Source organism: Cariama cristata, unplaced genomic scaffold (genome assembly GCF_000690535.1).
Source record: "Cariama cristata isolate BGI_N322 unplaced genomic scaffold, ASM69053v1 scaffold32054, whole genome shotgun sequence".
Taxonomy (NCBI): domain Eukaryota; kingdom Metazoa; phylum Chordata; class Aves; order Cariamiformes; family Cariamidae; genus Cariama; species Cariama cristata.
In genome coordinates this window covers 7,008-34,349 of record NW_009615202.1, presented here as the reverse complement: position 1 = coordinate 34,349, position 27,342 = coordinate 7,008, and the positions used below count along the sequence as shown (strand labels likewise).

At 35.8% G+C, this 27,342-nt stretch overlaps 1 protein-coding gene across 1 annotated transcript; it reads left to right on the top strand.

The window, feature by feature from the left end:
- Positions 1-1,480: 1,480 nt before the first annotated feature.
- On the top strand, positions 1,481-25,345 carry ATP2C1 (ATPase, Ca++ transporting, type 2C, member 1; the record flags this gene model as incomplete). The annotated part of the gene is made up of 20 exons (XM_009699725.1): positions 1,481-1,636; positions 2,320-2,388; positions 4,146-4,221; positions 4,742-4,808; positions 5,918-6,042; positions 7,294-7,391; positions 8,568-8,663; positions 8,769-8,858; positions 10,333-10,437; positions 12,088-12,244; positions 13,546-13,716; positions 14,720-14,817; positions 16,497-16,547; positions 17,363-17,529; positions 19,276-19,344; positions 21,062-21,178; positions 21,871-22,018; positions 22,699-22,794; positions 23,658-23,799; positions 24,539-25,345. Coding segments are annotated over 20 exons (2,235 nt in total), but the record flags the coding sequence as incomplete, so codon positions are not given.
- Positions 25,346-27,342: the final 1,997 nt, after the last annotated feature.

The following is a 27,342-nucleotide window of genomic DNA, read 5'->3' as shown; positions in this document are numbered from 1 at the left end:
AATAGTTCTGTTTCAGCCAAAGCAGGACAAGTATATAGCATGCTATGCTGTGATAGCAGCATGCTTGGATCTCTTACAAAGGAAAGCAGAAATGGAATCAGAAGTTTCTCAGCTGTCTGTAGCCCTACACCAGATGAAAATTTGTGCCATCCTTATCTCAAGTATTCTTGCAGATCATTTGAAAACAAGAGCATGTCATCGTATTGTCATCTTGTCTCTACTGACCATTGTTATGGGGTGGTGGGTTTTAAAAAAAAATTATATGGAGATCATATTTTCAGAGAAAGAGCTAGATCTCTTCTGCATATTCTGATTGATGCTGTCCTAGAAAACTGTAGAAATGGTAATTAGGTACTTTTTACTTTCTGAAGCCTTTCATATATGTGAGAAGTTTCTTCACTGGTCTAATCTTGTGTGGGCAATCTTGTTTTCCAAGATGTATTTGAAGACCTTTTCTGGCCTAAATTTTTTGTATGTTAATGAGTAGTCCATCAAGTTTTAAGGTAATCTACTCTAAAGCCAGACTACATCAAGAGCTTACATACCTATAAAGTCTACAGTGTAGACTCTGAACAGGATTCCTCTTGGTAGTGATCATAAATGTTTCAGAGCTCATGGCTAAATCTCAACAGTAGCAAAGTGGCATCTTGATCCTGTTTCAGCTTGGAGTCTGAGGAATACATCACAAATACAAAATTGCTATAGAACTTTCTGGAGTTAATAATTCTTTATGGATTTGAAAGATTTGTTGCAGTTTTTGACAAGTGTCCCTTTTCCTTTATTGATACAGCATCCATCTTTTAAAAGTGGGTACTGCACTGTTAACTATTTGAGACAATAGCAGGAATTAGGGGGATTTGACTGATCAGAAAGCACTTTAGTAAGGCTACTATCCTATTTTAACATTGACTAAATTATTTTTGATCCAGAATTTATGTCAGCTGGGGAAAGACATTTCTCTTCATTTTATATTTTGATAAGTTATTTTTTGGTTTGGATTATATTTATAGAACACACATTTCATTTTCTTCATCTGTCAGCTGATTGATACAGAATAATTCATTTTTAGCTTTTCCTTCTCTTAACTGCTCCCACATGCTCCCAAAAAACTACAAAAATAAAACCTAACCGAAAAAAGGCAGGGACCATGGTAGGAGGAAGTGGACAGAGGAAGAGTTGAGAGTATGTGCACTTGCATTCCCAGTTAATTATTTTGTTGGTGACAGAATGCATCACAGTTGCAACCTCTTGAATGTATTATAGAAAAACAACTCTTCAAAGCGAGAGCGTGTTGCATTGCTGCAATATTCTTTAGGAGTGCTTGTTGCTTTGTTGATCCTTAAAATATGGTCAGTATTGACATGGCTACTTACCGTGTGAATAAGATATATTTTTAATGGTCAAAATTGGGAAACTTCTGTTAACGGTTCCAACTACTTATAAAAGATCATCATGCGCTTTGCCTATTTTGTTTTCAAAGGCTGTGGACCTTTCTGTTGATGAATCTAGTCTCACAGGTGAGACAGCTCCTTGCTCTAAATCTACAGCTCCTCAGCCAGCAGCAACCAATGGAGACCTTACTTCTAGGAGCAACATTGCTTTCATGGGAACATTGGTCAGATGTGGAAAAGCAAAGGTAAAATCATTATTGATAGGGAAGAGTATTTTCCATGTTTCAACTATTTGAAGGCAGTTCTTATTTTTATGGTTCACCTATCAATTGAGAAATACACTTTAACGACTACATATATTTTGAGTTTTCTGAAACGAATAGAAATGGAATAGAAATAGAAATTTTTACTGGAAATATGGAAGACTTTAGCGTCATACACTGCAGAGTTTTGAGAAAAAACTGGTTTTGAGAAAAAACTCCTGGTGTTTTTTCAGATACCTGTTTAAAAGGAAAACTACTCTAGGGCCAGGAGAGCTCAAATTTATAAGGAGCAGATCACGTGAATCTCTTCTGTCTACAATGTGGTATTTTGCTTCCAGTTTTTGAAAATTCATGTGTTTGAAAATCTGTAACTGAAAATACAGTTGTGGCTGGCATTAGATAGGCATTACCTTATTTGAGTTTTGTTACTGGTAGTTACTGAATACTTCAGCAGTGCAAAGAATAGCAATTTGTTTCACAGACTCAAAATGTTTTTTAGCGAAAATGTTCCCTACTTGTGCCAAGAATTGATTTTTTTAATAAACAAAGCTAACAAAATCATAGCAGGCTAAATGGCATTTGCCCACTATTTGAGTCAAAACTGTCAGGAGGAACCACTAACATTAAACTTCAGATTTGAATTAACTTTGTTGTTGTTTTTTTAGGGGATAGTTATTGGAACAGGAGAAAACTCTGAATTTGGGGAGGTTTTCAAAATGATGCAGGCAGAAGAGGTAAGAGTGAATATTTAGAAGGAAAGACATAAATTTTGTAAGTGTATATTTCATTTGTTAAAACTTTGAATTTATTCCATAGGAACTTAGTTAAACTTAATTACAGTGTTTTTAATATTTTTCCTGTAGTGAAACAAATCTTAGCTCTTGAACATGAATGTAGTAGTAGAATTCACTGCAAGAAAATATCCATAGCTGACCTAAATATTAACTGTGAAAATAATACTCTGAACCTGTTCAGTGGAACAAATCTCACTGCAATTTGTGGAAGCTATTTTTTTCAAGTGGAACTACATTTGTGCAAAAGGAATTTGTATGACAGATTTGTGTGCTGCATGCACAGGACTATGTTTTCCCTTTATTAGCAGAATACTTTGGGGTTATGCATATGTCTCCTGCTGCTTCATAAGCTCCCTTTGACTCTTGTATATCAAACTCCCACAGTGTTTTTTCTTTATTGCAGCACATTGATCCACATGGGAATTCAGACTCTTGAGTGCTTTGTGTATCTAGGGCCTTCTAGATTCTTCTCTGGCTGCCTGACCAATGTAGGATCATAAGGAGACAGCCTATCTCCAGCTGTCAGGACGTGATCGGGCATAGTATCAGCAGCGCTTTTTTTTTCCAGATACACTTCTGAAATCTGCCAAAACAAAGCAACTAAGGGCATTAAATGTATCAGCCAGGAGTGCATCACTGACTTTATGTTGTTAGCTGCAGTGCCTAACTACACCTTTCAAGGGAATACTGCTGTCCAGCCACCAAAGAGGAATCCACTTTAATACACATGAAGAAAATATGATCATCTGTTCAGTAGTATGTAATTTGTATTGCAAGAAGCGTAATTATTAACGGGAGAAAAAAAACACACCCAAGAAAAAGCCCTGTGTGAGCATTCTACACCAACAACGTTCTCAAATACCAGGGTATTGTAGGGTTATTTTTGAGGTTTATATTACAGTAAACTCATTTTAAAAGTAAATTTTGAAAGTAAGAGTGAAGCAAACTTGGTACCAGCTTTCTCATATAAAGTGTATGCACTTTTTTCATAACTTGTTAAACAAAGATGATTTTACAGTGACTTTATCTTCCTTTTTTTTGCCACACTTTCTGTACTGTAGTCCACCATATGTTACTATTAAAAAAACCAAACTTACTGGCATCCAAGGTAAAAATCCACTTTCCTGTTTTGTTTTATTTTATTTATTTATAAATTAAATTTTTTCCTTTGTGTCCCCTCCTTCCTATGCCTTTTTTTTGGCACTAGATTATCTAAATATTTCCATGGTTTTCTATTTGGCTAAATTGAATTTTCTGCAGACGATGAACAAATTCCTTTTGAGATATAATTGAGCTCTAATGCCTCTGTCTTGAAAGTCGGTTTTATTCTTGCTATCGGGAACTTTTTGTTCTTGGAAGTGCAGTGGCTTTTAGTCAGCATAATTTTTTTTTGTTTGTTAATGAAATCTTTGATATGACCTTTTGTATTAGATTTGCTGTAGACATCACAAAGCTCTCAAAGAATATGTCTAACAAATTTTTCATTTCGTTGAAGTGTTCTTGAATCTTCTTGAATTCTACACAAGAATGGAACATAGTAGTCTGTTTTCACAAAGTAAACATATGGAAACGTGGGGTATAACTGCATCTTCTTTGCAGACAGTGTCTTGAAATTTACACATCTGAAGTAATATGTGATACAGTTCATGCTTTTTAACCTGTGCTTGTTAACTGCTGCATGTTTATCATTCATCAAGGCTCCAAAGACACCTCTGCAGAAGAGCATGGATCTCTTGGGAAAACAGCTTTCCTTGTATTCCTTTGGTATAATAGGTAAGAGAATTTATGGAAAAGAATTGTGAATTATAATGTAACTGAAACTAATGTGTAGGCTTGGGAAAACGGAAGGCTTGATCTCTTTTTAAAAATATTTTGGCTCCTAATTTTATTGGTCACTTTGAGTTCATGAGACTAATCATCTGAAGGTTACTAATGTTTTATAACTTTCATCATAAGGGTGTTTACTTGCTTCTTCCTGCAAACATACTTTTCTGACTGGCTTTTTGTCCTCTAAATGCTTCCATTTAAATTGCAATGTGTCTTATATTCTGATTCAAGGTGTGCGTAAATGAGTACCTCACTGTTGGTACGATTGGGCAACTTGACTGACAGAAATGTTCTTCACCTTTGCAATACTAATGGAATCATGCTGCAACAGTGAAAGAAATAATAGATTTTTATAGCTAGCACAATGATATGCTTGGTTTTGGTTATTTGAGATCTTTTTCTTGTCCCTGTGAGGCTACAGCACATGTTGATTTTATATTTATCCTGACGACTGTTTTCTTTATAGGAGTTATTATGCTGGTTGGCTGGCTGCAAGGAAAGCATATCCTTGATATGTTCACAATTGGTGTGAGGTAAGATTTTTGTTTTTAAATAGTGTAGATCATGCATTACAACAAGTTTCTGAAAGCTAGTGATGCGTATTATGCTTGCACACAGACTCTGCTTTCAAGTTCACATAAGTAATTCAAAATGAAAACAGACTGTACTGTTAAAAAGCGTATTCACACTCATTTTTAATGATACAGTGTGTTCTTGTCAATCTCTGTGCATTTGTATGGTGATTTCTGAGTGTCTTGTAGAATATCTGCAAACAGATGACAAGTTGTGCAGTTTGAATTTCCATCACTGAGTAAATAAAGTAACTGTAATTTTATAAGTGGCATCAGACAAAACTAAGTTACTACAAGCCTTGTGTTACATAGTTCATTAGCTATTTTCTAGCATATTATGGAAACTTAATCCTAGGGTGCTGTCTGCTGCGAATAGCATTGAATTTAGATGATCTAACTCTATACTCTTAGAAAAGTTGCTAATTACATGGACAGTGCATAAGGCAGAAGTGTTTCTTTAAATGACAGGATCAGACTCTTGAGATTTAATTGGGAGCCGGGAGGTCGTGGGGGTGTGTGTGTGTGCAGACGGAGAAAGGCACCAGGAACTGCATCTTTGAGCATTGTGTAATGAGTTATTGTGATCTTGTTTACTGTTATCAGGTTTTTTCTTTGTTTTTTAAATGACCTTCTGTGCCATTCCTGCACTGAACTGGCTGCCACATGATCTGGAAGTAGCAGCTGTAGATCAGTGGTCACTTGAAGTGCTGGCATTTCCCAGTCCAGTTTAGTGACACTTACTCTTCACAGTCTGAGCTGCTTTGCCCAGTCCTAATTAGAGTGTTTTGTGTAGGCAAAACATATGTACAATTGATTTCTCCCTCCCCCCAACATTTCTTCATACTTTTGTGTAAGCATGAGTAGAAATGTCTTAAGTTATTGCATTTTGTTACTGTTTTCAGTGTGTATCTTACAACGAATGGTATACAACTAGAATCACATGGCAGCTGCTTCCTTTCACTTTTAACCTCAGTGAACAGACAGCTACAGAAACAATGAAGGGTAAATGCATCGTTACTGTGTATTTGTGTATGATGTTTTAAGACAAGATTTGTATATTTTCGTTACAGTTTGGCTGTAGCTGCAATCCCTGAAGGACTCCCAATTGTGGTAACAGTGACACTGGCCCTTGGTGTGATGAGAATGGTGAAGAAACGGGCTATTGTAAAAAAATTGCCTATTGTTGAAACTTTAGGTATGACTAGATGAACTTAGAGGTAGTATTTTGATACAAATGTTAGGAAATCAACACAAATACTGATGACTAAATAAAGCAGGTATTCTTACTTGGCTAACAAAGTGGTGGTATCTTTAAAACATTTCTAAATTGAGTGCATTTTACACAGAATTCAGGTACATGTATTAGTGGACCCTCTAACTATATTTTTTTTAATTTAACTGAAACAAACAGTCTGTTAGTTAATAGCAAGCCACACTAGCAATACTTTAAACTATATGAGTGATTGGATGTATGGAGTACTCTTTATACTTGTTTGCTGTAAGATGTTCTTGTCAAATAAGACCTAAAAAGTTTTTTAAACTAAATTTTTGGTGTAAATTTAGGAATAGTACTAACACTTGGAAATAAATCCAAATTTGAGTATGAGAAAAAGCTTTGTAATTATAATGCACCTTCAGGATGTTATGCCGCTCATATTAAAACTTAAAATAATTTAAAAACATGAAAGCTTAAAAACATTCTCTACACAGTTTCAGTCATGAAACATGAAGCACAGGACATAGAAAAGAAATAGAAATACTAAGTTAAATAATTCTGCTGCATTTGAATTTCTTTTTGCATTTGAAGATTGAAAGTATATTTTCCAATGCCTCTAGCAGAGGTTCATTAGCGTTGCAAGGTTTTTTTGTTGCTTTTGCAATTCCTGCTATTGTGTCCAAAAATGTCAAGATACTCTTTCAAAATACTCTTTTCCTGACTTAGAAAAGTATAGACAAATTTTACATTTCTGTAATCTTTTCAATCTTATTAAAATTTGCAGGTTTAGTACTAAGTAACACTCATGTGACAGAAGTGTTGTAGGCTAGCTAGTTGGGTAGATGCTGCACTTTTTGCTAAAGAAGGACTGCTGTAAAGCAGGCCCTTAGCTTTCCCCCTCACCAGGAGTTGCAAATGAGATTTCAGTAATGTAGTTTGGGATACAATATAATAAAACAAAGGAGAGGTGGTGAATGAAAGCATTTCGGACAACTTGTGAATTTGGGATTTTAATTAGTTTTTTAAATTTTTTGGACAAACTTGCGAAGAACTTGACATAGCTATTCATTAATAGTTGAAAATTTGCTGTCTTTGTTAAATCCCATTTTGTTTTTTCACAAAGACAGCTGCAGTATTTCTAGAAATTTGCTTGTCTTGAATACTTTTGTTCTTGTTAGTTACATTGTTCTAAACAAACGTCGTCTTACAGATGTTAATTGGTTATTTCAGGTTGTTGCAACGTAATTTGTTCAGATAAAACTGGAACTCTGACAAAGAATGAAATGACTGTTACTCATATTTTTACTTCAGATGGGCAGCATGCTGAGGTATGTAGTGAGACTCTGTTAGACTTTAATTTTCCTTTTTACTTTGTTGTGTGTGTCAGCTGAAACACGCTCGAGTATGCTGCAGCTAAAGCATCAGTTAAGAAAGCGTAAATTTGTTGCACCAAATTTCTGTCCCTCAACTTCCAGCTAATTCTGTTCTTCAGTTCATTTAGTATTGCAGCCTTTGAGCTGTGTTATCCAAGCTATGTCTGATTATAGAAGAATTTTTTATATAATATGTTAAGTTCTTAAATCTCTTGGTGGCTGTAGATCACAATAAAAGACAGATGCTTCATAGGAAGGGAGTTTGAAGTAGGAGCAGGACGTGAAACAGTTAACAGAGGGTCTTTGATAACAGAGGTTATTGACTTTTGTAAGCACAAACGCTGGCATTTTTTCTTATTCTTTCCTGTTACTTACCTATGTTTATTGTGGTATTTATTTTTCTTTTCTTAGAATTCTATAGGAATACTGTAATTGCTTTTTCTTTACTACTAGCATAATTTGTTTACATCGGAGTCAAATCAGCTCCTTGCTCCTAACTGAAAGAGAACTTGAAATGGCTGTAAAATACATTAGCTATTAATGCTGTAGGCCTGAAGACTTTTTTGGGATCCTAGTGGGATGCCTGGTTTTTATGCTTTAAAAAATACAATTTTACTGTTTTTAACACCTCTCTGAGGTCTCAGCTGAGAGGCTGTTTAACTATGTGGGTTTTTTTAAATTTTGTTCTTACTGGATGAAAGTAGGACTCTGCTTTGTACTTCTGTGCCCCTGCAGGAGGTATACATTATTAACCAGGTTAAAGACAAATAGGAGGAAAAAATTAGAAAGCATAAAAAAAGGAGACAAAAAGAAAGCATGCCTAATACTGTAAGGAAACAACATACACGCTGCATTTATTTATGCTAAGAAATAAAATTGCTACTTTTTTGAAAAAATTAGTGTCTAATATATTTCATTGAACTCACTTGCCCTCAGAGTTTTTATTCCTTAACGTAGTACCTGCTACATTAGAAGCTGAGTGGGAGAATCCATTCACACTGACTAAAATCAATCATTATGAATATATTTTAAAATTTTTTCTGTAGTTTGTAGTAAAAAGCTGAGATTGAAACAGTTTATGAACCTGTTGAATGTTACATTGCATACTGCTGTTGGTTGTTTGTCTTGCAGGTTACTGGAGTAGGTTATAACAGGTTTGGAGAAGTGATGCTCGATGGTGAAGTTATTCATGGTTATAACAACCCATCCGTTAGCAAAATTGTTGAGGTAAGATCTTGGCACAGAGAGGTGAGTTTTAATTGATGACATAGCACAAGAGCTTTGTATGGCATTTACTTTGTGTTCTGTTTTCTGCCCTTCCTTCTCTTTTAGGCCGGTTGTGTGTGCAATGATGCTTTGATTAGAAACAACACATTAATGGGGAAGCCAACAGAAGGGGCTTTAATCGCACTTGCTATGAAGGTGTGTACTTGATGGTGCTTTTTGGATTCATGGCAGGTGGGAAGTGTGCAGAAAATAATTGTGGGGTTTTTTTTCTTTCCTCATTTCTTCTCCTTTGGGTCTCCTAGATTTGTATTGCAACTGCTCATTTCCTACGTTTCTTATCTTTTGGAACTTTTTGGGCATTCTGAAAGATGAGAGAAATTATTTAGAACTGAAGTTAAATCTTTATTTTCATCTTTTTGCACTTAGTACTGTATTTTTGCCTGCCACAAACTAATTTACCTGTTGAATATTGATTGTGCTGTCTCTTTCCCAGTTCTCATCAGAAGCAGTAAAAAGTTGATAACTGATGTATTGGTGATGGCAGCATTTATAGTGCCCTTCAAGTACGGGGCACAGGTAGTTTGAATTATGGACACTGTGATTAAATGTTTGGTTGGTTGGTTTCTTTTAATAATGCTGTGACACACTCATTAGAGCTACTGAGAAATGTGGCAAGGCATCTTAGCGCTTGCCTTTTTGGGGTTTTTTTTGGTGATGGTGAATAAACTCAAAAACATTGAAAGATGAATGCATTACAGTCTTTCGCTCCCTGTGTAACTGAGGCCTGAGATGTATCTATCTTCTTGCTGAGACTCATTCCGAGTCCCCAGTCTTTGACTGGAAAAGACAAGAGTGATGCCGTTTTGGCAAAAGCCCATAGAAACTGAGAACAGGAGTCTTTCACATCTGTTGCTGGAAAGGGAGGTAGTGAAGGAGTTGTGAAGCTCTGTAAGTACTAAGAATGGCTTATGGCAGGCTGCTGCTTCTGCATCTTCTTTAATCAACACTTTCTCTTGGACTTGGTTAAGGGTAGAGCATGGAATGCTGTGAGTTGCATCAGGGGTGGGGAGAGAACAGCATTTGAAATGAAATACATTTTGTCTGGAGTCTTCATGCTCAGTTTCAGATTAAATGTTTGGGTGATTCTGATCACTAAAAAAAAAGGTAATTTCAGGTTGGATCATTCAAACTTAAAAACAGTGACTTGCTTTCTCCAGACTTTGCCACAGTCTTGTGTTACAATTTTGTGGGCCCTCCTAGCAGAGAAATTACACAGAAGTTATTTTTAAAAAAAAAAAAAAAAAAAGCCATTGGGGTGATAGACATGTTTTGTCAAAACAAGGGCTACATTGCTAGCCATTGCTGGACTCGTGTTTGTGGGTGGTCATAATCTACAAAGTGTTTCAAGAGGCTTGGATCAAAGACAGTATATAGTGTTAAATGGTCTGACATATGCTGAAGCCTGAAAGAAGCTTCTACGTTCTTCCAGTGCTAGTTTGTCAGAAGTTTGTCTAACTGGAACAGTGTGGACAAAAGCAACTTCGGAGATGAAACTGGTTTTTGACTAAGTAATGATTGTTAATTAAGATGTCTCAACAAGTCAACAAATTGCACAGCTGTTTGAAAAGAAAAGCTCTTGATGTTGTGGTGGTACTTCTGTTTTATACAGATGGGTTTAGATGGACTCCAGGAAGACTACATAAGGAAGGCTGAATATCCCTTCAGCTCAGAACAAAAATGGATGGCTGTGAAATGTGTTCATAGAACGCAGCAGGTAAACTTCAATCGCTGTTTCCTTGTGCACTGGCTCTGTAGAATGGTTATCTACCTTGTTTAATATTTTCATTTTTCAGTTCAGAAGTTATGGCAGGCTGGTAGTAGTGCACAGTCCTAGGAATATGGTTTGATAATAGACACAGTTTTAGTTTCAAGCTTTGAAGTGGAAATGAAGAATCTCAAGAAATTCTTTCTATAAAAAGTGGGATAGTGGGAAATTATTTTAAGGATTTTGGTATCTGTGACTTTGAATGTACACCTGGCTGTTTTTTCTTCGTTCTCCTCCCTCCTCAAACATCTAAAGCAATTCTTCCAATCCTCTGCTCTTTCAGTGCTCCATAGTTACATAATGAATTAAGAGCAAGAAAATGCATTGGTCTTCAATAGTAAAATTTCTTTTGTTTGAAAACATAGGTTTTCAGGTTTTGATGTAGACAGCACATTTCCCCAGTGTTGACAGATTTTTATTGATGTCAACAGTGTCCTGGATAATCAATACAACGCATTCTTTAGCTCTTTTTCTGCCGTCTGGTACTTTCACATGCATATTTGCATTTAGACCAATCTGAATGTTTTTGTTACAAATATTGACGTAGTCACTCCCAGTGTGATAAATGGAGCCTTCTAGATAAGATGTGCAACAACAGACCTTATCTTGGATTTGTGGAAAATTTCCTAGTACTTCTGATCAAAAAAAGGCTTGCAGACAGCATTCAAGTATCACAGTAAAATCTTTGCCTTGGAAACAAAGCATTTGACTTCCTTTATCTATATGGAAAATACGGTTGTATTATCCTTGTCTTTTTATAAAGAGTGGTGAGCAGGAATTGCTATATGATTTTCATCCACGTAAGGATGAAACACTGTGTTTGTGTTTTGGTATCAGCATTTTTAAAAGATTGTTGAAAAATAGGTAACAGTTTTAAAATAAATTAGTTGAAGGCTAAGAAAACACAATGGGTTCAGAAACTTAGAGCTCTATCAGTTAAGCCTATCAGAAAGATTGATATAACTTGACTACTGTGCATAAATACCTTCACAGGGAGAAAACATATGAATTAAAAAAGAGTGATTGGAAATTGGGCTGAGGCAGCAATTCTTAATGGAAAAGGGGGGAAGGGATGAGTTGATTTAGCATTGGAGTTCAGTGCTTGAGGTAGGTGGTGGATTCTCAGTGCCTTGATACCATCAAGGCTAGATGGCTATCTGGAAAATATTAGAGTTGTTAGGCATGGTACAAGGATGCAGGTGATGTTGAATGACCTGTGCAGCTGGTCAGATGATGAGCTAAAGGTCTTCCAGGTCTAATGTTCTGTGTAGGTTTAATTTCTGTCCTTTGCATGGCCTCTTTAGTCTATAAACTGTGACTTGTAGTGTTTAATGTGTATGATGTCTACTGAAATGAGATATTGATTATTAGCTTGGCTCTTTTGACATTACTACTCTTGAACATACGCTGTATAGAGATAATCAAAAGAACAGATTTGTAGGTTTAGAAGTGTAACCTTGATTTGCATTATGTTCTGAAGACTTAAGAAAAGTACAGATACACCATTCTTATGTGTGCATGTGTATGCACTAGTGTGTGTGTGTGTGTGTATTTATATATACGTGTGCATGTGCACAGAACAAGTCATTTTCCTTTTAGGACAAACCTGAAGTGTGCTTTATGAAAGGTGCTTATGAACAAGTCATTAGGTACTGTACATCATATAACTGCAAGGGGCAGACCCTACCTCTTGTTCAGCAACAGAGAGAGCAGTACCAGCAAGAAAAGACATCTATGGGCTCTGCAGGACTTAGGGGTAAGGCTGTTTCAGTGTCTCAAAATAACAATTTTTTTAAAAAATGGCATTGCTTGTTGTTTAAAAAAACCAAGAACAACCAAAAACACTAGCAGTTTTTGTTTGTTTGTTCATTAAGTGCCACTGGCTTGTTTAGTTTTACTTAAAAATGGGGAAGTGGAAAAACAGGTGCTGTTGCCTAAGGGCTGTATAATAACATGATTAAATCGCAAAGGGTGAGAAAAGGCACTGCTGGTTCCTGTCATCTCTTGCATGTGATGGTAACTGAACAGTACATTGCTACCTAATAGTTTCCATATCTCATTATAGATGTCTGTAGATTTTTTTAAAATGTGAATGTGTTTTATTTTTGTATTACTTTGGCTCCTGGCAGCTTTGTGAATTAGGCTAGCACAACTGATTGCAGGTCAGAGGCTGCCATTAGAATTACCTTTTATGTTAACAAGGTGTGTAGATTTTTTTAAAATGTAACTGAAAGTATTTTTCACAAGACAATTGATAGGAGGCGATTGTGGGCGAGCATTGTACACAGGCTTGCTTTGGCCTCTGTAAAGAGACCTCTAGGCTGTTAAGTCCATCCACAGCTCTTCAGTTTTATTTTAAAGTAGGGGTACTATGTGGCTCAGGAAATGCTGAGGATGCAGATTATTAGAAACTGAGAAGATATGCTAGAAGCAGTATCTCTTTGCGCTGTTTTGTTCGGACAATCCTTCTTTGTGTCTGCTTCAGACCACTGTCAAACAAAAAAACCTAGGGTTATGTTTTGAGAAAAGTGAATTTGCTTTCCCCTTACACTCTAATATCATTTAAATATATTTGAATTAAGAATCCTACTGTAAAAGCCATTCCATAAAATATTTCAACATGTACTCAATGAAATCTGCCTCTCTAAAAGAAAAAAAACAAAGCAGAAAATAAAAATATGTTAACTGATCCTCTCTTTCATCCTCTTGCATAAAAGACCATGCATGTACAGAGAAACCACAGAGCTAGATGCTGTTCTCTTTGCACACAGTGAAAGTATAGACACTTTCGTCTGAGAACAAATAGGAAAGTTATCTTTAAAACCTGGAATACGTATGTTTGGTAAAAAGACTACTCTTTAGAAGAAAGCAATATATATTAGTAGACTATTCTGAATATTCAAGATAACAGACATTGCTACCAAGGTTTTAAAAGAAGAAAACTGCAATTCCTGCCCTTTGCTTTATGCTGGCCTACTAGTTTAAAACGGTTGTTTTAAATGCTGATGTACGTCTTCATTTCAAATCTTAAACTTTTTTTTCTTTGTCTCCTAAAAGTTCTGGCCTTAGCTTCTGGACCTGAGTTAGGACAACTGACTTTTTTGGGGCTTGTGGGAATAATCGATCCTCCACGGACTGGTGTAAAAGAAGCTGTTACTACACTTATCACGTCAGGAGTTGCAATAAAAATGATTACTGGAGACTCACAGGAGACTGCAGTTGCCATTGGTATGAATAGTCCACTTCCTTTCATTTTTCACTTGTTTTCTGTTTTGGCAGTGCTAGCTAATTGTTGTGAAGCGTGGGTATTAAGTCTTAAACATTCGTGAGTTCTGTGTATTGGGTTAACAGATGTCGCAGTGGAATGAGGAGGAAAACAAACCAAGACAAAACTCCAACACCCTATCCTGAAGTGATACTTTGATTTCAGCTTAAACTGCAGTTTTTCTAATTTGGTTAATGTATGGTGTTTGCTGTTTAAGACTATGTATTTTCTTACTGTATTTTGTTGTAACATATGCTTGATTTCTGATTCTTATTCTTACACCCCCAACACCACCGTCCCTACCCTCAGCTTTGGATGCCTGTCTTGCGGCGTCAGGGAGAAACTAAAATATCCAGTGACAATGAGTATTTAGGATGTATGGCACTCCAATACTATCCAATAACAGTTTTGTTCATGTAACTAAGTTTGACGTTTAAGTACTATTAATAAATACTTAAATTTTACAATAGAATACATTAAAGTACAAGTACTTTAGTCAGAGAATGAATTCTTTACATACAGGATGATGAACAAGAAGTTGACTGTGCACATAAAAAGTATAGCCCCAAACTAGCGTTACTTTCTCGGAGGGTTTTTTTCCTTACCTCCCCCATGTCATTTTTCATTTTCTGGCTTGTTATTTTTGAACTGTGAATTCTTTAGAGAGGACTGAGCTCTTGTGTTTTTATGGCACCTGACACAATGAAGTACAGAACTTTAGACCTAAAAAGTCTTAAGGAAAAAAAATACCTGATTAGAATAGACTTTGTAGCATGTGTGTGTTACTCAAGAGTTCAGATAATTTGCTCGAGTATACTGAATCAATACAGTGTTAAGATGTTCTGCTCTAGGCATTTCAAATCTGAAATGCTGCAGAAAATAGTAGGTTTAAAAAAAATAAAATTGGGTACTTAATGTTTTAAAAGGGTAAATTATTATAATACCTTTTTTATTATTTATTTCCAGCTAGTCGACTAGGATTGTATTCCAAAAATTCACAGGCAATCTCTGGAGAAGAAATAGATGACTTGGATATTCAGCAGCTTTCTCAAATAACACCAAAGGTTTGTTTTGATACACTACTTACTTAAATGCAGTAAAGGATATATTTGATATTGAGAAATGTTTTTTCCTGTAGAAAGCTAAAGTGTAACTTCTGAGATACAAATAACATAAGAGATACAGTAAATTACCAGAGGCTTTTAGTACAGAAGCACAGAAGCTGTCCCAGATCAAACAAGTATCTTTTGGTTTGACATACAACCATATGAAAATTAATTTATTTCGATTCACATGGTTACCTTTTTAGTGAGTTTATTACTTTTGTCTCTTGTAACAATTCAGTTTGGTTTTTACCTTTCAATGCCTGTATTGGAACTTTCATTTTGCCACCTCTCACTTTCAGTGAGCATCATCACCTTTTTGTATTGTTAGACCACTTTATTTCATTCAGTACCTCAGCTCATATACATATATATATATATACACACACACACATATAACACCTTACAGCTTGCATGTTCAGTCTATCCTTTTGTAATTTGTAAGAGGAGCTGTCTATCTTTAATGACTTTTTAATCGATCTGAGGTCACTGGTTGAGAATTTTGAAAGGATCTATTTATTAAGTTACTGCTTAATACTTTTTAGTTATTAAATAACTAAATGTATTAGCCAATGTCAAAGTTGTAAATGTGAAGGTATCATCAAATGTAATTGAAGTTCAGACTTGGCTATGTTGCAAAATTTACACATCAAATGCTGCTCTGTTTGCAAAAGACTGCAAAATTAGACTGCAGCACGCTTGAGTCTGATGTAAGCAAGCCAAAACCCAATATTTACAATCAAGAAATATGCATGTCAGTTTTGTATCTTTCCTTGGTGAGTCACAAAAACAAATTCAGAAAAAAAAATTGTGTGGCAAATAGTAATTTTTCGTTTATTTGGTAATACTTGTTCTTAAGGACTGTCCATCTTAAATAACTGAGATAGCTACAAATTTACCTTGTGCATGTTTGACCTGAGACCCAGTTCGTTTTCTAGGCATTTATTTAAAATCTTATTAGGAATGAATTAAAATCAACCAATAAGATTGATGTCTGTGTACAGTCTAAAGTGGTTGTTGAAGTCTAACTTCTTATCCAGCTTCTTAAAGAGGAAAACCAGACGTGAATGCTAACAGTATGGAGTTTACGGAACACTAAACTCCACGTGCTCAAATTTCAATTTATGGAGAAGACCAGAGACAAAAAAACTTCTGAAAATTAATAATTCCTTTGAAGATGAAATATTCATTAATATAGCTTTAAAACTTCAATCTGTTAATAATATGCTACATAAACTAGTAAAATTGAAATGTCCCAAGTAGCTTGCCACTAATGCTGACAAGGGAAAAGGACATTAATTGTACAGTCAGCATGACAATTGCCTGCATAAATTTAGTCAGGAAGGCCAGCAGCAAGCTGTTATAACTCAGTTGCTTCATAATTTTAGAAGGTTTTTAAATTGCATATTCTGTCTTGAAATAAATAGCACCAACTTTGTTTACCAGAAGACACTTGGAATCTTCTCTGGAATTAATGATTTCACTTTATTAAAAACACAGCTCACTGTGCTTCAACTTTAAAGCTAAGAAGAGTACAGTTGGCCTTTGATAGTATGTTTTTATCCTGTAACTTTATATAATCCAGTGCAATTCTTTACATTTCTTAAAATTTCACTGCTTCTTCATTGTGCTTTTAACAGGTTGCAGTATTTTATAGAGCCAGTCCCCGACATAAACTGAAAATTATAAAGGTATGTCTTACTAGAGGCTCAAATGCTGGACTGTTGCTATGGGTACTGTTTGTGGTGCCTTTACTTAAATTATAATGTGCTACAGTGTGTCAAGATGAAGGCAGAAATGCATTTGGTTTGAAAGTGAAGTGTATTGGAAAATACGGAAAAATGCGTAGTGCCTACAAGGGATAGGCAGCTGCTGGTAGGCAACATCATGCTTTCTTTTATGTAGGGAGCTGGGGGTTGATTGAGATTTTGTGTCACATTGCAGTTGAATTGACTAGAAACTTGAAGGAACCGTATTTCTGATACTTCTCAAAACAAGATAAAAGGGCATGAATTTCAAGCCATGTCTGAGGTAATGGTTCCATTCAGAAGTTAACGAAAGAAGGTAGCAAAGAGGGACATACTTAATGTAGCGGAACAATCAGAAAACCAACAATAAGGAGGAGTAAGTCAGAACAGTGAGACAGCTGGAACATATTGAGAGTTATAAGAGAGTGATAATGTTAAACTGTAAATAGGGTATCTTCTTTCTTTCTTTCTCTAGAGTTTTTACTTTCTCTTAAAGACAGATTTTTATGTACCCTAACTTTAAAACTTAGGCTGTCTAAATATATGAACTGAAGTTTAACCTAAAATCTTGTATAAAAATTAATTGGAATACAAACAACTGCAGCTTTTTTTTTTTTTTTTTTTTAGGATTTTACATTGGAATTGTAAGAAATTGGGGCGGGGTGGGGCGGAGGTGATGACAGCAACCTTATATCTAGAATAGTTTTATTGGATGGGTTGTTTCAATCCCTGATTTAAGGTCTTTTCCCTTGCTTTAGTCCCTGCAGAATAATGGTGCAGTAGTAGCTATGACAGGAGATGGAGTGAACGATGCTGTTGCTCTAAAGGCTGCAGATATTGGTGTAGCAATGGGACAAGCTGGAACGGATGTTTGCAAAGAAGCAGCAGATATGATCCTTGTGGATGATGATTTTCAGACAATAATGTACGTGGCATTTATGTACATACTTTGTGCTATATAGTTTTAATGAAATGTTGCCTGGGTTAAAAACAAAAGAAATTCCCTGAACTTGAAAGTGTAGCAGCTGTTAATGAGTTCTCTGCTAAGTCAGGAGAATTATCTTTATGGTGATTACCTGTATTATCCTCTTAAAAAAGAGCTGGGAAACATAATAGTACAAAGGGCAACTAAGCATTTCTGTCTTTTTAGGTATGCTAATAATATAAGAATGTATTTACCTTTTGCTACTTGGGTCTTTTACATAGATCAGACATAAGTAACAAAGGAGGTTGTGCATGTATGTGCTATAAAAGCTAACCTGTATTTCTACTTCTCCAAGTAGAATTATGGTAGTAGTGTTTTTGGAAACATCAACTGAAGTGAAATTGTGAGTCTATTAGCTGTCAGTAGGATTCATCTTCATTTAATTTCTTACTTCAGAAGCATAAATCTTATGTAAAAACGAGAGTATTTCTCTCAAGATATAAAAATTTTACAAAGTACTGTGTTTGTTTTCAGCTCTTTAAGGGAAAGGAATAGAAGCTATTTAAATATCACAGGTGAAAACAAGTTACCAACTTCTGGTAACCAGCTATTTGTTACTTGTTCTTTTTTTGTCTGGTGTACTTCAAAGAGAGCTAAACTTACCTTATTTTGAATTTGATCCATCTGACTTTTGAAGGTAGTGGTTGTTGGCAGAGCTGGACTGCTGTCTAGTGAGATAGGCTTCATTTCAAAGTTATGCATCAATCTCGGAATACTTCAGTTTGAAAGTATGATGCTTAACCTTGGGAAGAAGTGAAATGTAGAAGTACCATATAAGAAAATCTGCCTAGATAGCAGTATGTCAGAGGATGATCAGGAGTTCAAAGTTTTCCATGCTAATTCAGGCAACAGCATAGTGCTGTTGTGCAAAAACAAAAGAGAGAGGGGAATCATTTTAAGATATTCAGAAGAGTACATAGGAAGAACGTCTGTGGTAAGTACTTAACGTTACTTGGGCTTGATGAGGCTTTTGCTGGAATACTTTATCCAGTTTTGCTCTCTTCATCAGGAAAGTTCCCAGTAGGACAGTGAAAAGAATGGTGAACACTTAAGGGGGAAAAAAAAGAAGTATGCGCTTCCATAGTTTTACATCCTTCCCCCAACCCTTTTAATATTTTTGTCTTAAAAGTTACAAAAGGAATGCTGATTAATTGTTGTTCTTGGCTATTGGGAGAATGGAAGAAAGAAATAGGGTTTTTTTGCAGCAGAGTAGACTTGGTTTAGGTATTAGAAAACACATTCTCACCACTATAGTTGCGATAATGTGATAAGCGAGTTGCAACACATGCTAGAGGTTGAGAAGATGGTCTGCACATTTTTCATTCTGGTGTAGTAAGAATACATTGTCGTCTAAAGTCATGCTATATTTCTACAGTGTTGTAAAAGTGTGTGTGTTGGTTTTGTGGGTTTTTTTTAAATTATCTAACTTGAATTGGAAAGTCGCAAGGATGATGGTGAATCTTGAACAAGGAGGAGATTTTACTATTGACATTTCAGTTTGAAAAAATAGCTTGTGATTAATCTCATAGTCAAGTTGAAAAACAATGACTGCCAAAGAACCTCAGCTCCCATTTGTTTCTTGACATTTGTATTGCTGCTTAAAGTAATAGCTTTTTTGATTTGCTTTAAGCTTTTTTGGCAGTAGTCTTATTTGTCTAGTCATGTAATCTTTGTTTTTAATTGCAGGTCTGCAATCGAAGAGGGTAAAGGAATTTATAATAACATAAAAAATTTTGTTAGATTTCAGCTAAGCACGTAAGTTTGAAAAGCTGACAATGTCAGAAGGTTCTAACTACATTGTGAGTGAATCAAAGCATCGTGAAGCAGATGCTGCATAAATTCATGTGAACATTGTAAATTTCACATAGGATGCTTATATGCTATGCTTTTGAATTTTCAGTGTTTTATATTTGGTGGCTTGTTTCATTTGTAAAGAACCAGAAAACAGTGCAATAAACAGCCATCTAACTTTGTCACAGTTCTTCTTGTTAAGTGAAAAGTCAATAACTGAGAGGATGGAGAGAAACAGCATAGCTATCTTTGGGTCCTTGTTTAAAGGAGAAGTTAGTAGTCATTCCCTCCTTAACCAGAACATGTATATCAAACGGAGGAAACCAGGGAAACAGGAGGTTACTTTCTCTGTAATCCATATACTAGTTTGTGGAATGAGTTAGCTCTGTGAAGCTGACTTCCTTTTCCTTTTCTTGCATATAAGGATCTCTATGCCAACTATAAGACAAGTAAGTGTATGTAAGACAAGAAGACAGGAGTTAATTAAGCCTTAGTTTCAAAAATTTTGTGAGTTTCTCTTCTTGAATCTGGATTCAGGAATATGGTTTTCCTCTTCACCATGTTGTTCATGTACTTTTTTTGAAACCTTCATGGCATTTCAGAGTGGCTGAATGAGGTTGCAGAAATTGAAAGCCAAACAAACCACCACCACCACCAAAACCCCCACAAACGAAAAACCTACAAAGGCCAAATGCCTCCCCAAACCACTGAAAAGCCAAAAAAAAAAAAAAATCCCCACCAAAACCGCCCAACACAACAAAACCCAGAAAACACCAACCTCTTACAACTTGCATAAAAATTGTAAGAAGTGTCATATACTTTCAATCTTAACTAGTGTCCTGCATTGGTAGAAGACTAGAAGTCTGCTTCTGAAAAATAACTAAGCACAGATATTCTAGGAAAGTGTGCTTGCCTGTTGGCTTTGGGAATGGTAGCCTCAGGGTTTTGATGAATGAGTTACTCTTTTTTTTTTCTTTGCAGGGAGAGCATAATAGGGTTCAGCGGAGCGCTAAATTCAGAATTATTATAAGCCTTGCTCTCTTCTTCTTGGTTATGAAACCACTTAATCTTGCACTGAAAGCAATTAGTGCATACTTGTTTAGAGAGGTTTCTAATACTAAGCTTGCAACCAGCTAATCTGTTTTCAGCCTTTTGCCTCGCCTTCTCATCTTGCCTAATAATGAGGGGTGGTGTAGGTATTTTTAGGGAGCTTGGGTAGTACCTTGCCTTGACTGATTAGTCAAACTAGTGCAGGTGCATAGAATGGTTGTGTTTAGATCTAAAGTGTAAAAGCAGTTTGTTTTTCAAAAATATGTTTAGAAGTTCTGCTTCTGGCACAATAAAAGTATAGGACCCAGTTCGCCAGTAAAAAAAATCACTTAGGTGAAGGTGAGTGATAACTCTGAAATGTTATCTTAAAGTTTGGGAGGTTTTTAAGATGCAAATTTGCTGTCTTTTTATTGCCGAAACAATGCTCTTTTAAATGTGGACTGTGTCAAGATGAGTGTTCTAAATGAATTCGTACTCTACCTTTAAAATTAGGCTTACGTCAGTCATGATTCATGCTGTCAAAATCTGTTATCTACTCTTAAACAGTTGAAGTGTTGATTACAAAGCAGTTATCAGTGGATCTTCAGAAATGTTCCATGCTGACAGTTATAAAAATGGATTCTTTCAACAGGAGTATAGCAGCACTGACTTTAATCTCACTGGCTACATTAATGAACTTTCCTAATCCTCTCAATGCCATGCAGATTTTATGGATCAATATTATTATGGATGGACCTCCAGCTCAAAGGTAAGTAATTAAATTATGTTAGAGGTCTTTAGTCCTTTCATTTCAGCAAGGAAAATGGTTGCTCATAAAGGAAACAGTGTGAAGTGTTAAACTTCAGTGAAATGTTTCTGAAACAGCAAACTTTTTCTTTGAGTTACAATGCACCACCACAAATGTTTGCAGTGTAGTTTGATGTTCATTCCTTTTGGCTTGCTTTAGTATCTAACAATAATTATGGAGGCAGCATGGATACCTAAAGATCCACAGAAATGCACATGAAACTTGCATGCAGGAGTCTGGCTTCTCTCTGAGTTCTTCCTCTGACCCTCTTTGCTGCAGATAGGTGGTGCAGGGAGAGGTGGAAAGGAGCTAGCAGTGAATTCCTTAGCTATGTCAATCACAGTAACAGAAATGGGGAACATAACTAATATTGCAGCTTCCTTTACAATTAACATCTGGTAATTTTAATACTGTCTGATATCATGTATTTATGGACTGTCAAACTGCAGTGTTAGAATATTGCCCGTTACTGATACATGTAACTCAGTTTTCTGAAAGTGAAAATATCCTGTGCTTATTTGAATGAGATGATTCTTAGGCTGTCGAGAGAAGATTAAAATCTTTCTTTCAACTCAGAAAATCTAGTCCTTAATTTAGAAGCAGTGAATTATTTTTATGATTATAAAAATCTAAGATGTTCTTTTAATTCTAAGTCTTGGGGTGGAGCCTGTGGATAAAGATGTTATTCAGAAGCCTCCAAGAAATTTGAAGGACAGCATTCTGACCAAAAACCTGATTGTTAAAATACTGGTTTCATCAGTAATTATTGTGTGTGGAACACTGTTCGTCTTCTGGAGAGAGGTATGACAAAAGTACAAAACTTAAAGCAGTAACAAACTAATTTAAAAGAAGTCCTTTTTATACCAGCAGTTGGAATTCAGAATTTGTATGAACTTGGTTTCAAGTTTTGACCATGCTTATTTAATAATCTACTCAGCTAGCAGATTGGAGAGGAAGACTTCCAAAGTAGTTGTTGAAATGAGGAATACAGTTTTATTCCCCAGTCTCTGTTTTAACACAGACTTTTCCAGGTTCCAAATCTACTTGAGAAACCTTGGCCCATATAAAGTAATTGTACAGATCTTCTAGCCAGACTGTTACGAAACAGCCATTTGACTCTTTTCCCAGTAGAGAAAAGTGTTGTGTGAACTTTGTTGGACTTGATGATCTTAAAGGTCCTTCCCAACCTAAACGGTTCTATGATTCTAACTTTTGGTAGTGAGTCATAGAATACTTAGTATTCCATGTGCTTGCATAAATGTTTGTCAAGAGGCTTCATTTAATCACAGCTTGGAATTACAAATTGTTATAAGTTACAGGTGCGTAATTTTTGCGGTATGCTTTATTAAATCAGCTTGGGGCAAACAAGTTGCTTTTGCTTTCATTTGCTAGCTAGTAGAACTTGAATTATTGTAATAACTTCGTTTAGTTGTGGAGGGTTTAAAGCATGCTAAAGCCATTGCATTTTCTTTTGTTGGCAGTTAAGAGACAATGTAATAACGCCTCGAGATACAACCATGACTTTCACCTGTTTTGTATTTTTTGATATGTTCAATGCTTTGAGTTCTAGATCTCAGGTAAGTGATTTGTATTGTCCATTTACACAGTATTTATGCAATAAGCAGAATTTTCTTTGAGGGAGGATCTTGCTGTGTTTGCTTAAAATGTTTTCCTGCAGATTTACTTCACATCTGCTAGTAAGCTTCAGAGTTTCACATATTTACTAGGTAGGATTTCTTAAATTACAGCTAAATAGTAGGTTCCTTAATTTATTTACGTGATGCAGAGCTGGTAGTAATGCTTCTGTCCTGACAGAAGCAAGGAAATTTTTATTAAAAGTTGAAGTGTGATGGTCCTTTGTATTGCTATCTGCACTTGGTTGGTTTTTGTTTTTCCTCTGAAAGTTCTGTCAGTTCAGCATCCTTGCTGGAATCTGAAACATCTTGAAGGCCTTAACTTTTTTTATTTTGTAACCCTAAATCCATAATTCAAGGAAAATTTCTTAAACTCTTCTTTCTGTCTATATTTTTGTTTTAAGGAAACAAGTCTGAAATTTTGTGCTAGTTGGAGAAAAGCACATTGCTGGTATACATTCCTACATTTACTCTGATTTGCACTCTATTTTCTGATGTGAATTGTCAAGGTCAACAAAAACACTTCCTTCTAGTGTAGAGGGCACCTTCTATAGTGCACTGTACTTGCAGAAAAGTGAGCTCAATATACAAGTCGTTGACTATGAAGACAAGATTTGTACTCTGTTTACCAGAGAGAACATGCAATTAGCCTGTTGAAGAACTTGTTCTGGATTATCTAAAAGGTCAACAATAACTTTTTACATTTTTCCAAAAGTCTGAATGAAAAGAAATTGTAGTTACAAATTATTTTCTTGTCTAGATAATTAAGATGACATGTACAGTGTAACGTGCTGTTTATTTTACAGGCAAAATCTGTGTTTGAGATTGGACTTTGCAGTAACAAAATGTTCTGCTATGCTGTCCTTGGATCTATAATGGGGCAGTTACTGGTCATTTACTTTCCTCCACTTCAGAAGGTTTTCCAAACAGAAAGCCTGAGTGTCTTGGGTAAGAACAGTTCCCTTTCCAAAATGGTTCAGAAAGGATTAATTTGTACATATATTAGCGGATGGTTCTATAAGAGCACTTTCTGGCTATTTGCACACAACAGGAATATGAAGCCTGCTGACCTTTGATGCAGGCAAAAATGAAGCATAGACTTTATTGAAGTTTTTTAAGCACTATTAATCTTGCTATTTAGCAAGTTTTTTCTCTAAATATACACACCTTATTTAGAAGTCTTGATCCTTTATTAAATAATCAACTGCATTGTCATAGGATAAATAGACATGAGGATTTTAAGAAGCTATAGATGGGTAATGCTGTTGGCCTCATTAAGACTTGCGTTTATTACTTCTATGTTTTTCTGGAGTTAAAGATAAATGATTGTCATGAAATACATGTTTTCACATAATTCTTTTTATTGTAGTGTCATTTCTGATGATACTAATATTTTTTCGGTATAAAGTTAATTAAGTTGCTTAGTGTTCTTTGTTTTCATAGGTGTTAATAAAATAGGGTTATGAAATACTTTACAAGTTTGAAATATCATGCCTGTACTTATGATTTGTGCATAAACTATGCATGTTAATCTTCTGGTCCTGCAAAAATTGATTCTTGCTTCATTTCTCCTGAGCTTATCCAATGATAGGGAGACAATTTGAAAGTCTTGTAAGTCTTGTTCTTTTGTAAGTCTGTCTTCTGCCTTAAATAGCAAATTTTAAAAAGGCTAATTATCTCTTTCCAGATTTACTGTTTCTTCTGGGACTCACTTCCTCTGTGTGCATAGTGACAGAGATCATAAAGAAGTTTGAAAGAAGCAAGGAAAAGATCCAGAAACGCGGAAGTTCTTCTTCGTCAACTTCGTCTTTTCTTGATGTATGATGCATATTGCATTCTTTTGTTTGCAAACTTAGGGATTGCTGTCGAAAGATGTAGGAGAAAGCAAAACAATATTTGGAGGATAAAGGAATCCTGAGGGCTTTTGGCAAGTCCTTTGTTTCACACTGGCTAATGATGAACGTCATGTTTCAAGACTGTTTAGAATTTAACTTTCAGCTGTGGGAGTAACAAATGAAATTATGCAACTTTGGTAACATTTTTCCTCAACCATAAATTTACTTTTGAGATTGAACAGGATTTTTTTTTTTTTTGGGGGGGGGGGGGGGTTAATTTAAAGAAAGATCTAAGCCCAAGTCCCATTTTCTGCACTTAAAAAGATATAACTGTGTAAAATCCTTCTCTTAGATATAAATATTTTAGTTTGTTTTTATTTAAAACACTGTACTATTTTACTTTTATGGTGGTGGGACTTTGCTACTAATACAAGGATAAAAAAATTTTTCAGAGGCATTCCACTGGGTTTAGAGTCTGTCACAAGAGTGCCATATTCTAGCTACTGTATTTATTTACTTTATCCTGCAACGTGTAAGCGGCTCAAGTACCTTGTGCTACAGGTTTTTTGTATCCCGAGGTTTTTGTTTGTTTTTTTTTTTTGCACAGGATGTGACCGCTGTCAGATCACTTGTTTTTCTTTTCTTTTTCTGTGATTGAAAAGCCTATACTGCAATTTGAAGTAAATGTTTGCTTTTCTTAAAAGTGTGTTGTCTCTTTTGTTTTAAAAGAAACTGGCATTTACACCAGATTAGCATGCTTGTTTTGATAAAACTTAAGATACAAGCTTTGTTTGCTGTCTTCTTCCATATTTACTTTAGCTTCTGACCGTTAGATCACTTGAGTGATTTTAAGACAGTACTGTTATTGAAATGATTTGTAGTGTATTGAATTAGAAAATGAATGCACTAATCCTCACTCCAATGGCAAAAAACCCCTACCCCTCTTTCGAAGAAGCTTTGTTTTCCTTCCTTCTTCCACCCTGACCATAAAAAATAAACTTTTTACTGGTAGTGTAACTTAAAATTTTAACCTACAGAATGACTTTTTGTGGCTAGAAAAGCATTAGAATAGATTAGAATACTATTAAAAGTATTTTTAATATATGATAATGTCTGAATACTCTAATGTTCACTAATTGGAAATGGTGTTTTTCCTCAAAATAGACGTGCAGCTGTTGTCATCAGTGTTTTCTCATCAGAGTAGGACTCATCGTCCCTTGAGGAAATCAAGGAACAATTGCGTAGGGAATCTTGGAAAGAGGACGTCTTAAGATCTGTAGGGGGAACTGGAGATGTAATACTATCTCTTTTGCTTGAAAGTGTGTGGATACACATCTTTTGACACTGTAGCCTGAAAGGGCAGCATTGGTACTGGCTCTGGGCCATGCTGTCAGGATGGTCATCCTGTTGGGTAATGACGAATTGTCTTAAACAGGCACTGGGATATTTCTGCACTTACCTTCGTGGCTTGCCCCACGTGCCATGCTCAAAATCTGGGGAGCTCATGGAAAACAAGGCAGTTTAGAAAGTGCTGTATGAATTTCTCTGCTACGAGGTTATTTTAATTGTTCTCTTCCTTTTTTTTTTTTTTTTTTTTTTTTTTTCCCCCCTCTGGAGATTCCCAGAATTGGTCAGGAAGTGGGCCTGCAGACAGGACATGATTGCACCATTGAGTCTGCTTTGCATATGCAATTCATCCATTGCTCTGGCTGATCCTGGGCCTGCTCAGTACGCACATACTACCTGGAGTATGAATGTGCTGGAGATCTAATTGTGTAAAGGCAAAGACTGCAGCATATGGCCCTCGTCTCTTCCTGCAGGACGTTACGTGACTCACTGAGCGGGTAGGGCCTGAACAAGATGACCTCATAACAGACATGCCGTCATGTCTTTGAGCAAAAGTTTCTTATTGCTAGCAGTTCTGCCTTTCTGAAGTTGAACAGATTTGTCAGTGTTCCTCCTGTGGAACTATTACCATCTTTGGCAAGTGGGGCTGTAGTTGTTCAGTATTTCAGTACAATTTCAGAACACTTCTTAATCCTTGGTATTCTTCAGTAACGACAGATAGTTTTTACTGACAGTGCACGCTGAGGAAGAATCTCTTGAACGAACTTGGGTTTTGAGAAAGTGCAGCAACTATGTCTATCACATAGTAAGTCTTAACTACTTGTTGATATTCTTCTATGGGATTTGACTGCTTTGTGCCCTGCACTTAGTCTTGGAGTCTGAGAAATCCGGGCAAGTACAGGAGTGCAGATGAATGCCAATTTGTTGTCTTAGCTTGGAAGTGTTATTGCCTAGTCTTTAAACGCATTTTATGAAGTACCCCTTTCCCAGCACAAGTCTCACTTTCTGAATAAGGTATGGCAGTCTAGACAAGAAATAAAATTTCTGTCTCTTATGAACAATTTTGCCTTCTTGCAGGGTGAACTTATTTGAATGCAATTCACTTCAGATATGCCAGACTAAGTTTTGGTGTGTTTTCCAATGAAAGATGAAACAATAACAAGTAATCAATCTAGCTCAGTTTCATTATTTATAAAAAACGCTTGGACTGAATTCCATTGCCATTTTTATTGGCTCCACTCTTGATCGTTACCACCTAACAGCAAGTTTGAGAGATTTTTTTCAGAGCAATTGAATCCATAGTGGGATC